The sequence below is a fragment of the Mustela erminea genome, chromosome 9 (assembly GCF_009829155.1).
Source record: "Mustela erminea isolate mMusErm1 chromosome 9, mMusErm1.Pri, whole genome shotgun sequence".
Classification (NCBI taxonomy): domain Eukaryota; kingdom Metazoa; phylum Chordata; class Mammalia; order Carnivora; family Mustelidae; genus Mustela; species Mustela erminea.
Window position 1 is genome coordinate 97,390,842 of NC_045622.1, and position 12,694 is coordinate 97,403,535.

Here is a 12,694-nt window from a genome sequence, read left to right on the forward strand (position 1 = left end):
ATAGACATACAGAGCAGTCCTGACTCTTACGTTTCTTTTTTATTTTTAAAGATTTTATTTATTGAGAGAGAGAGAGAGAGGGCAAGCATGAGTGGGACAGGGAGGAGCAAAGGGAGAGGGAAAAGCAGACTCCCCACTGAATGGGGAGCCTGATGTGGGGCTCAATCCCAGGACCCTAGGATCATGGCCTGAGCCAAAGGCAGGTTGAGCCAGCCAGGCTTACATTTCTTATTTAAATATAATTTTTTCTGTCCTTTGGGAAATGGTATTTAAGTAGAACCCATGTTTGTGTTTGACATTGAAGCTTTTTCCATCAATACAACCAGTATGACCACAACATGGGCAAACGTGAGTGGCACTGTTTCTGGGTACACGCATATAGAAAAAAGCAAGGTAGAGAGTGAGTGGAACACCCGGGCTGAAGATCCAATACGGAATGGCACTGCAGGCTTTAATCCAAGAACTTCGAACACGTCCTTTATCACTTCAGAAACAGTCGCCGGGACGTCAAGAGATTCCGTGGCCATAAATGACACACCAGGTAAGATGAGCCTCCAGGAATGATGGTGAACCGTTCCTTTTCATCCTGTGTCCTTGAGCCTTGTCCATTCAGTTTGCCTTTTGGGGAGAGATTGGTTTTTGCTAACGGTGGAAGAGAAAAAAGATTCTCTATTGTTTTAAGCCCAGGAGTTCAGGTGGCTGGCTCATTCGGTATTAGGGTCCTCGGTGTCTTGGGAAGTTTTAAGTAATTCCAGCTGTTCCATTTTAAAAATCCTTTGCTGTTATTGGCAATATTTTCTGCTAAGGCTTGGGGGCAGAGACCTCATTAGCCATGTGTTGTAATGGGTCCAGTAATTAGTAGGCTTCTTCAAAAGAAGCTTAAACCTCTGCAGGAGAGTTGATGCTGTGTTTGTGTTCTCAGGAGTTTTTGCTGGGCCTGAAAGTTGGGTATACTTTATAGAGGAGTGTGTGTTTCAGATGAAATAATGGCCCTGTGACACTTGGAAAGGTTTAGAGTTTTATTTAGCTTAGATGTCAGTATCCTGAGCCACGTGTTATAGCTGCAAATTTAGCTCTCTCTCTCTTTTTAAGCTGAAAAGAACCAAAACTATAAAAAAGAGATGAGAAGCTCTTTTAAAGCTGAGAAGAACCAAAAACTTAAAAATGAGATCCTCTGTTGGTTTTCTGACCTGGGGATGTGATCTCTTTGGCTGGTGAGGGCCATGGAAGCTTGACCTCGTGGAGCCCACGGCTTGAAGAGACCACCTGCTTAGCACAGTGTCTCCTTCAAATGGAACAGGCGAACAAAACCAGTGGTTTTCAGCAGGGTTTTTTTTTTTTTTAAGGTCAGGAAACAATTTCTTTAAATAATGAAATCTTGCCCAGAAGCCCAATAAATAAAAAGAACTGGGACGAGGGGGAGCTACAGGGATGGGGTATCACAGATGCCTTCAGAAAAACTCTCGGAGCTCCTCAGAGCAGAGTTTTAGAGGCAAAAAACTGTATAATAGAGATTTGCTATATTATGAAAGAGAGAAGAGCAGGAGGAGAGGGCAGGCAGAAGAGGAAGAGCATGGAGGAGGAGGAGGAAGATGACGGAATTCAGCAATGGTAATGGGGACAAGGGAACACAGCACCGGTGTCCCTAGGAAAGAGGAGGTTGAGAGGTGGCAAGAAAGAGCCAGCCCAGGAGCTGAGTGTCCTCACTCTGTCTGAAAGTCCCAGGGACAAGGCTTCGTTCATCAGCTACTATTTGCTGAGCATGTACTATGTGCTTAGTTGTTCTTAATACAGTATCCTGTCCTCGTAGTAAGCCTGAGGGCCACCGTGACAAACTGTAATGCCGAGGCGTTGTAATACCGAGGTATCATCTGAGGGCTTGGTTATTGAGCAGGAAGTGGCGGGCACGGAGGGAGCCCGGGCCCAGAGCACAATAGTGTGCAAAAGCTGGGACCCCTTACCCAGAGTCCTTCCTCTGGCTACTTGATGGCTGTTCCATTTCTTTTCAAAAGAAAAAGGACACAGGAGTGACCCCATTTAGGAATCTTTGAGCTCAAAATGTTTGGCGTGAAGGGTAGAATCACAGCAGATTAGCTCACTTCAGAGCCCACCATGGCCTCTGGTGCCACCCCGGCAGACCTCAGGCAGGGTTTGCTGTACCCGCAGCACTCCGAGGACCTCATGGGATCAGCGCCGGAGCCTTGGGTTCTGATTTCCCCGATTCCACCCGTGATGTGTGCCCCTGAGCCAGTCACTCCTCCTCTCAGTGTGTCTACCTTGCCATCTCCAGAATGAAGGGAGTGGATGTCACGTTGACCGAAATGGCTGGTTTATGTTACAGCAAGCCAAATCAGGTGACGGACAGAATGGTGGGGCGATGGATCGGAAATCTTCCAAAGCACCTTTGGGTTGGAACACAGGAATGAGCTCCTTAGTTGAAATGTCTAGGTGCTCTGAGATGGCATTATTTTTGTTGTTATCTTGAATTGGGACCTTTAGAAATAGTAAAAAATCACTTTGTTTCCTGCCTTGTCCCCATGCCCTAAACAAATATGATTAAATGCTGCTGTTTGTCAATTTTGAGGACAATTTCAGAGTGTCACACCACTGTTGAAGTGAACTGTGGAGGGGAATACTACAGATCCTAAAAATCCTGGGCTGTGGGTGTATCCTTCATTCCCCGTCATGCTATATCTACTTTTTCCTGCTGTGAAATGACGGATTTGCCCTGGGCCCTGATATCAAGAAAGTATTGTTAGTGAGAACCTCAGTGGCCCCAGTCATTCCTAATGAAAGGTGACTGCCCATTGTTCCATCAATGTCCACTGTGTGTTTTTCAAATAGAGCCCAGTCCAGTCTCTGGTCTTCAAGATTCCTTCGTGGGGGTGACAAAGGCTGCTCTTACCTGGGAGACTGGCAATGGTACTTCCACCTACCGGCTGCTCCTTGAAGGTGTTGGGAGTCCTAAGGAGTTGACTCAAGACTTAGTGGCCAATATCTCGGGCCTGAAACCAGGGATTCCACACAATGTCACCCTGACACTTGCAGAACCAAATGAACAGAGAAAGCCCTCGGTCACAGACAGTGGCTTAGGTGAGTTACCAAAGTGTGTCCTTCTTATCTGCCTTTCTGGATTTGATTTTCCATGACTGCTAAGAAGTGTCGTTCTTACATTTCTATAGAGTTTTAGAATTTATTGAGGGCTTTCCTCCACATTTTAGTTTGACCCTTCATTTATATGAAGAAGGTAGAGAGATGTTCTTATTTTATAGGTCAGATCGCTGGGGCTCGGAATGGTAATGGGGGTTGAAAGTTTTTGAGTCTGGCATCCCGGAAAGGAGCCGGCTCCACGAGCTCTTTCAGCTTTCCACCGAATGAACAACAGATGTGTTTACGTGAGCAGGGCCATCAGAGGAACTTGCCATGCCCATTGAGGACAGGGACACTTAGCAGGCAAGTCTAGCAGACATCGTCTGCAATGCCAGTGGTGTAGTCATTTGCAGATTTTAAGCGTTTTCAGAAGTGACCCTGTGGATTGAGAACACATACTTAATCCCCGTTTTACACTTAAGGAAACAGGACTGCACAGTGGGTGTTAGGATTCTTGACTGCAAGTGACAGGAGCCAGACTTCAAGTAGCTTGAGCTGGAAGAGCAACTTACTGGCTTGTGTCTGTTTTCCCACGGTGGGCAGCAAGGCCTTGAGGAAAGAGACGAGGGGACTCCCAGTTCCGCTTCCTGTTTCCTTCTTTAGCAACCTCGTTCTCAGAGTGGCTCCCGTCACACAGCTCTGGGAGACATGGTTCCCCACAGGTACCCCGTGTCACCCCCTATCAGAAAAGGAGATATTTCTAGAGTGGGCTCTGACTCTCTGGGTTTGAGTCCCGTGGCTGTCCCTGGAGGACCACGTTTGGAGCTGGGTGGGAGACGATTTCCTGAGAAAAGGGGCAAACAGTCAAGTTGGAAGGAGAAGCACAGTTGTCTGGTGGTCCCTGGGATAAAAGTAGAAAATAAAATGCCTGCCTGAGATTGGGGCCTTTGTAGGAGGATGTCTCTCTCTCAAGGGAAGGAAGGGCAGAGTTTGAGGTGTCCTCTGGTGGGGGGGGTGCTGCAGGGGGACAGGGCTGGGCTTCTGTGGCAGTGAGTGTATTTGACTTTTGTGTTTGAAACAGATGCCAGCAACACAGAGGGCGCCCTCCCGCCGCCCAGGACGCCCACTGCCCTGGTGTATGGGTACACCCTCAGTTCCACAGACCCGTCTTCTCACCATCCTCTGACCAGAAACACGGAAGTGTGGCTCTTCGGGCTGAAGCCCAACACGCAGTACAAGGCCACCGTGTATCCTCAAGCAGCCGGGGGTGGAGAAGGGCAACCCCAAAGCGTAACTTTCAGGACAGGTACGTTGAATGTTGTGGAATGTCTTCAGCCAGAGTGTTCTGGCCCCAAGTTTTGTCCTCTGGGATTCTGGTTTGCAGTTCTCTCTTGCCTCACCAGCGGTTTGGTTGTCAGAGGGCGTTTTCTGGAAGAGGTTTTGGACAGAGCAGTTGCAGTGAGTTTCCTCTTCCCTCTGCAGCCAAGACGCCTCCTTCTTCCAGCTCAGGAAAGCGTGTCGGGAGCTGCTACTATGTGCAGACGCCAGGTGCCACCTCGTGTCTTTCTTTTGTGCCTTTGCACACGAACCTGGGGGACAAAGTCGTGTCCTAGTTTTCTCTTATTAATAGGTGTTCGTGTTGTCATTGTTGGCTAAAGATTTTCTCCATCGGATGAGAAAACAAGTTTTTTATTTTTCTGGCCCAGCCTTGGAATGCATATGACCTCCCTGCTGAAGCTCGTTGACATTTACGTCGTGATGTCCTACCTAGAGTTCAGTGGTGCTTCTGCTCTGCACACTCACCAGTGTTTGGGGGTGTTTTGGTTTGGTGCTGATGGGGGAGCAAAGAAATGCGCGGTTCCTCCCTGATGGCATTTGGGTATAGACGGGGAGTTGAGGGAGATGCACGTGCACCGAGAGGCATGTGTCAGGCCCCGTGGGCCCGGGAATAAATGCTGCAAGAAGCGTCACCCTTGGGGACCAGGCCGAGGCGACGTGAACTAACTCTGGTTACCTGATCCAAAAATATACCTGTTCTCAAAGGCTGCCAGAGACCCATAGGATGGAGGGATGGGGTGGGGGCTGGGGGACACAGGGCAAAAGATAAGACTAGATCCAGGAAACTCGGGAACGCTGGATCACACTGTACCAGGAGCGAAGTCCCACGATGGAGAGGGTATCCCATTCCTGCTTTCTGGGTGGCTGTGTTGGGGAAGGGAGCGCTGTCCCCCAGCTTTTACATGGCCAACAGGCACTTCCTCCCATCAAGGGGGGTTGGGGTGCTGTTGGGAAGAGGGCACTGGGTGCTGCAGAGGCAACACGTGGCCGCTGCCCACGGCAGCTGCCCACTGAGGGCTCTGGACATCGGAAGGTGGAGCACGATTCTCACATCAAATCCCAAGGGAAGGCCTCTGCCGCAGGCAGGATCTGAACTTGCTTTGAAGAGAGAATAGCATTTGGATAAACAGAGAGAGGGAGGAAGTCATGTCCGTTGAGGCAACATCGTGCGTGAAGGTGCAGGTCGCTGATACGGAGGTATGGAGGTAGAGAGAGGCACAGGGAGTCGGTGACGGTTCCAGGCCCCGGTAATTCCGCAGGGCTTGATTTCCTTCCTAGGGAGATGTGATCAGGAGCTTAAGAATTGGGTGTCTCTCTCAGAGACATGCTGCAGAGTACTCAGGGGCAGTGGCTGGCCTGGCCATGTTCCTTGCACAGGCCTTGTTCCTGGCAGGATGCCTATGACGGGTGGTGTCTGTAAAGAATTCTTGCTTTTCCTGGCATCTGCCTTGAAGGAGGGTCCACTCGTGCCCTCCTTTCTTCTAGTGGGGATGCTACTGTGTGGGTGGAGAGAGGAGGGTATACCTGTAGGAAAGGCGGCTTGGCTTCCAGGGACCCTCAGGGACCCAGCAGGTCGGCAGGTGGGAGGGCTTGGTGTCTGGAGTGGGGGTCAGGTCGGAGGAGGGGGAGGAGTGGACCCTCTGGGGGTGCCTTTGACAGTGGTAGAGCTGTCCGACACGCAAGATGCTTGTGCAAGAGGGTGAATGGGCCCCTTGCCAAGCACTGTACCCCAGAGCTGGATCCACCCAATGACCTTTTGCCTGATTTGCTGAAAGGAGTTTTGTGGATTAGTGTGGGTCTTGGGTTCCCTGCTTTTAAAGTAGTTTGAGCAGAATTAAAGTGATAGTGATTGTGCTTTAGGTTCTCGGTCATATGAATACACACATGGTTTGTGTCAAACTGTCCTAGCACTTGATAAATAAGAATTATAGTAACCTTCACCCTCTCTATGTGGCATGTGTGTGTGTATGTATATATGTAGACACATACATATGTACGTATAAGTATGCACACATATACATGTATCATACCAGGCATTTTTCAAGTGCCTAGTTAGGTGGGATGGAGTTCAGGAAATCATCAGAGCATTGCCAAGACCCCTGAGACTAGTCATGGTAGGAAGTCATCTCTTACCAGGTTGGCAGGTGGAACCCGATCCCAGGCCGTCAGGCAGGGCCTCCCCGCCCCCCCCAATCCCAGGGATGCAGGGTGTAGGAGGCAGCCTCCCGGGACACAAAGCAGGCCGTAGAAGGATGGAGGATGGATTGCGAGTGTGGGGTGAGCTCTGTGTTCTCTCTTCTTGAGGTTAGGAGTGTTATCCCACTTTGACAGATGAGGAAACTGAGCTCAAGTAATTTTCCCAAGATCTATCCGGCTGTTAATGCAGAACTAACCTTGGAACCTGGGCCCGCCTCCTGCTGAAGCGTGTGATCCTTAACTGATCCTGTAGAGTTCATTCTGGAGGGATAGCTGCTTGAGGGGGTTTCTGGGTCAGCCCGGCACGGGCGCAGGCCTGAGTAGAGTCCGTGTTCTTGTTTGAGGGGCCGTCTTAGCTCTAAGAGTAAACTCCCAAGAAGAAATGAAGACGGACTGTGCTGTTGCAGTTGGCCAGGTTGTTTTTCATTGATGATGATGATGACGCCTGACATTTGCTGGGGCCCCTGCAGACGTTGTGTTGTGGCTGTGGGTACCTGGTGAGGGAGAGGAAGGCACAGTCGCTGAGAGCCCTTCTTACATTAGCTGGCATGCCCCGATGGGGGTTTCTCTCTCTGGCTTGGCCATTCTGGTTACTGTTAACTTCTCTTGTGTCTTCACAGCGGCCAGTCAAGTTTTTGACATTGAAGTTGTGAACATCAGTGCGACCAACATGACCCTGACCTGGAAAATCAACGATGATGAGGCGTCCTCTGTCTATACCTATGAGATCCAGGTTGCTGGGGCGATGGATTCCTTTAACCTCAACACCAGTGAGACTTGGGTCAACATCCCTTCACTCAAGTCAAGTACCTTGTACAACATCACCGTGCGCCCTTTCCTTCAAAACGGTTCTGAAGGCGTGTCGGGTTTCCTCCAAGTGTACACCCGTGAGTTCCCTCATTGCTTTGCTAAACTTTCTTGCCTGCCTGCTATCTGCTTTCCTGCCCTCAAGGAGAGCAGGGCTCAGTGTGGGAGTCCACAGGGACTCTTACCTCCTTCCGGATGTGCACTGTAGTACTGGCGACTGTTGACGGACCCTCCCCATGTGCTGAGCATTCCTTGAGCTCTCAGGGGACGTTCACAAATCTTTGGCATGGTTGGCATTAGCCTTATTTTACGGACAAGGAAGCCACGGCTGAGAGAGATGCTGTAGGCGGGTATCACACCTGGTAAGTGGCAGAGGTGGGATTAGACTCCAGCTGGGCTTGTCATGACTATTCTAGAGCGGTGGAGTCACATGGATGCACGGAGACAAAAAGAACCTGCATACTCACGTCCCTTTGTCTTCCGGGTACTGACATTATTGTGAAGCAGGGTACAGATATAGCTCATCCTTTTTTACTTAACTCTGCCTTAAAGATAAGATGATAAACAGCAAATAAAAAGTTTTCTGTTCTGAAGGAGGTCCAGTATTTAAAAGAAAACAATAATGGTGTACCAGCAGTATATAGTACAATAGTATCAGTATTGTACCATGTCCAGGGCTTTAGGATCCCAGTGTTAGAGATGAGAAAGCTGCAGCCCAGCACAGCTGAATGATTTGCCCAAGGCCACAGAGTTAGGTAGCAAGTGCAGAGCAAAAACCCGTGCCTGGCTCTGGATCCAGGGCTTGTTTCACAGAGTGCTTCACTTGGGTGTCTGTTGTTTCCTAGGAAACATATCTTAGGAGGGTTTTTTTTTGTTTGTTTTTTTGTTTTTTTTTTGTTGTTGTTGTTCTTTTTTAGAGAGGGGGTGAGGTTAGGGGAGAGCGGAAGGGAGGAGCAGAGGGAGAAGGAGAGAAAGGATCTTAAGTAGGCTCTATGCCCAGTGTGGAGTCCAAGGTGGGGTTCAAACCCACAGCCCTGAGCTCAAGACCCGAGCCAAAATCAAGAGTCGGATTTATCGACTCTTAACTGGCTGAACCATACAGGCACCCCCACACCTTAGGCATTTTTACAAGTGTCTTCTGGACTGGCTTTTTGGGGTAAATGGGAATTTGCTTTCACTTCTCCATATTTTACATTTTTTACTGTTTATTCCCTTTATTAGTTAGGATTATGTTTAGCTGTGAGTAATAAAAATCTCCCCAAGTTTGCATGGCTTAAACAAAATAAAAGTCTATTTCTTTGTCATCATAAAAGAAGCCCAGTGCCCAGCAGGAGGGGATGGTGGAGTGCTAGCCAGGGGGCTCCATTGCAGGAAACACAAGCTATGAGCCTTTTTTAAGCCAAAAGGAATTTAATCCTGGGAAATGAGGGCTAATAGAATTATTGGGAGGGTTGGTATGTTATTTTTCTAGGGCTGCCATGACCAAATACCAAAGACTGGGGAGTTTCAACAAGAGAAATTTATTTTTCACAGTTCTGGAGGTAAGAAGACCGAGAACAAGGTGATGCGTGGGGGATTTTCTCTGAGGCCACTCTCCTTGGCTTGTAGATGGCTGCTTCTCCTTGAATCTTCACATGGTTGTCTTTTGGTCCATGCATATCTGTGTCCTAATCTTTTCTTCTTATAAGGACTCCAGCTGATGACCTCATTTTACTTTAATTACCTTGTTAAAGACCCTTTCTCCAAATGTACCTCACATTCTGAGGTACAGAGGGTTGGGACTTCAACACAGGAATTTTGAGGGAGACACATAATTCAAGTCATAACAGCTGGGGAGCTGGCTTTAGGCTAGGACCCATGAATGATTCCCACCCTAAGGGTCCAGCTTTGTCACAGCAGCTCCAGGAATGTATGTTCTGAGCTGTAGTCTGGGATCAGCAGCCACAGTGTTGGTTCTAGAGCTAAGCAGCTTGAGCTCTAGCCATTGCATCTACATTTCAGCTATAAGGAGGGGGAGGAGCAGAAGATACCGCTCCAGGCTTTCATGATACCGTCCTAGAAGTCAGACAGTATTTCCACTCACATCCCATTGGCAAAAACTTAGCCACATGGCTCATCTAGCAGCAAGGGAGGCTGGGAAGTGTAGTCTTTATTTCTGATGGCGATGTACAGGGCTAAAAATCTAGGGCTGTATGACTAAGGGAAAAAGCAGGGTAGGGAATTGGTTTTAGCAGTCAACAGCAGCCTCTGCTGCATGTCCCTAAGCAGAGATTCATTTATTTCCGGTGAATGACTTCTTACAACCCAAAAGCAGTTTCTGTGTTCTTGTAATCAAGTGTTTTCTCAGTGGCCAGAAATACCAGTTTCTGAGGGGCTTGTGTTGTAGATGGTAATACAAAGAAGAGAAAAAGACAGGTCAGGTGTCCCAAGTGTGCAATTTAATCTCAGTAGAAATATTTTTGTGACGTTCAGTCCCTCTTGTCTTCTGGAGAAATAGGTTCTTAATCTACTTGTTTACTTTCTCCCCTCAGCCCCTGGTCCGGTTTCTGACTTTCGAGTGACGAGTGTTAGCCCGACGGCAATTGGCTTAGCTTGGAGCAGCAATGACTCGGATTTCTTTAAGATAATTACCACAAAGAATGGAACTGGAGAATCTCAGGAGAACACCACCACTCACCAAAGTATTGTCATTGGTGGCTTATCCCCTGGAACTATGTATGTTTTTGACATATTTCCGAGAGGACCAAATGAGACTGAAGGGGATCCCCAGAGAGTCTGCAATAGCACTGGTAAGCAAGCAGACTGTGTTTTCTGTAGAACCGTTCCTTAAAGGAAATCAGTGTAATTTGTAACATCCAAGTTTTCCAAATATTGCTTTTCTTTTCATCTAAGAAGAATCTTTAAAAAATGTATAATGATAGTAATGCATATTCATTGTATAAAATACACAAGCAAAAAGAAGAAAATCACAGAGTAAACTATCAACCAGAAATAATCACTGATAATTTTTGGTGTGTTTTTTGGTGTATGAAATAATTACTGATAACTTTTACGATTTTACAATTTTAAGATATATACAGGTGTGTGTGTGTGTATAGCATATTTTTTCTTTTACAAATATTGAAGTCATCCTATTTACATGGTTTTATAATATGCCTTTTTCTACTTATCAGCTTATTATGGATATTTTTCCCTTTCAATATAAATATTTCTACAGGATAGTTTTAATACCTGCCTGGCATTCCATTGTCTAAATAAAAGGTCAACAGATAATAATGGCCTATGGGCCAAATCTGGCCCACTGCCTGTTTTTATAAATAAAGTTTTATTGGAACACAACCATGCTTATATATTTACATATTGTCTATGACTTCTTTTGTGCTAGAAATGAGTAGTTGCATCAGAAAATATCTGACCCATAAAGCTTAAAATATTTGTTCTGTGGCCCTTAAAGAAAAGCTTGGTTGATCCCTGGGATAGATCATTGGTATTCAAAGTGTGATCCAGGGATCCCTGAGAGTTCCCTAGGTTCTTTCAAGAGGTTGACAAGATATTATTATTATCATAATGCTGCTAAGGTGATATTTGGCTCTTTTACTTTTATTCTCTCATAATGAGTGTACATTGGAGTTTTCCAGATGCTATATGACAAGGGATGACATCATCACTCTGGTGGCTAATGGAATTTAGGCTTGTGTATTATGTTTTAAAAATTCCCTCATTTAAAAAATTTCTAATACTGTAAATATAAATATAGCCTATATAAATAAAAATTCTCTTTTAAAAAATTCTCTTAAGAAGGTAAAGGGTCCTGAGATTGAAAAGTCTGAGAACCACTGATCTGGATATATTGTAAATTACTTAAGTATTCCTCTTTCGTTGGACAAGCAGATTATTTACAGTCTTTCATGAACAACATTGTTCTTTAAGGCTAAATGATATCGATGGAAGTATCTCATGAAAACAACTTAATGCTCATTTCTGTTGTTTTTAAAATTTGAAATGTTTTTTTTTTTTGGGAAGTTTGAAAAACACACTATTCTTTGATCTTTGATTGTAGGAGAATTGAAAACTTTTATGGAGAGGGGAAGAATAAAGAAATGAGACTAATTCCCTTAGCTACACATGAAATCAGTTGGGCTTTTGAGACTTTCCTTGTGTGGGTTTCTTCAACTCTGTTGGTTGGGTTAAGACATTGCTAATTACTTGGAAGATCTGTTTCCAAAATAAGGAACTGCTACCGTACATTCCTCAGACGAAAGGTAGTAATTCCTTTTCAACTCTGAATTTTAGATTAAACTGTTGAGATGGGGTCTTAATGTCTACATATATTTCTTTTCTTCTTTTGAGGATGTTGCTAGTGATGAGGATCACTATGGTGGGGGACCCTGGATATTGCTTGACTTGCCAAGAACCAGAACTTAATGGAACAATAGTTAAACATATTGGGGGTCTGCAGAGTGCTGGGCTCTCATCCTTTATTTAAAATTTTTTATCACAACTTCATGAAGTAGGTACTGTTAACCTATTTTCCAATGTAGGGAATGGGAGTTCTGTGAGCTTGATAACTGGCCCAGAGCGACAAGGTAGGGTGCTCGCCTCTGTCTGGCTTTGAAGAGTGAGGTTTTAGTGAAGAGTGCAGACTAACACTTTGATACGGTGCAGCTGCAAAGCCATTTAGGACTGCTGGTTGAGGAGAAGGCATGTCCTGTACTGTAGCCTGTCATTGAGTCTCATGAATGGAAATCAAGAAGAGTTCTAACAAGGCGTTAGTCTCTTAGGGGATTGCCATTCTATTATTGAACAACTTATTATTAAAATCAGTATAATGGCATTATAGGCAATTTGGAGAAGGGAAACAAATACCATATGATCTAGCAATTCCAATCATATATGACCATATGGGACTGAGTTACCTGGACACCGGTTTGTAGTAGCATGATTCACAATAGCTAAGAGGCAGAAGCAACCACGTATCCATCAGCAGAGCAGTGGATAGACAAAATATGGTATATCCACACAATAGAATATTATTCATCCATAAAAAGGATGAAATCCTGGTACCTGCTACAATGTAGAAAAACCTCTGGAACATTACGCTACATGACAGAAGCCAGACACAGAAGGACAAATATTATATGTTTCCATTTCCAAGAGGTTCTTGGAATAGGCAAGTTCATAGAGACGAAACTAGATTAGAAGTTACCAGGAGAGAAGAGTTGCTGTTTAATGGGAACAGCGTGTGTGCTGGTGGTGATGGAAT

At 45.9% G+C, this 12,694-nt stretch overlaps 1 protein-coding gene across 2 annotated transcripts in view; it reads left to right on the forward strand.

The window, feature by feature from the left end:
- PTPRJ (protein tyrosine phosphatase receptor type J) overlaps positions 1-12,694 on the forward strand; it is a 162,711-nt gene that overhangs the window by 113,854 nt on the left and 36,163 nt on the right. For both annotated transcript variants that reach the window (XM_032360303.1, XM_032360302.1), the window contains exons 3-7: positions 305-541; positions 2,845-3,093; positions 4,172-4,396; positions 7,245-7,511; positions 9,963-10,220. In XM_032360303.1, coding sequence (XP_032216194.1) covers positions 305-541; positions 2,845-3,093; positions 4,172-4,396; positions 7,245-7,511; positions 9,963-10,220 — 1,236 coding nt within the window. The remainder of the gene's footprint in view (positions 1-304; positions 542-2,844; positions 3,094-4,171; positions 4,397-7,244; positions 7,512-9,962; positions 10,221-12,694) is intronic.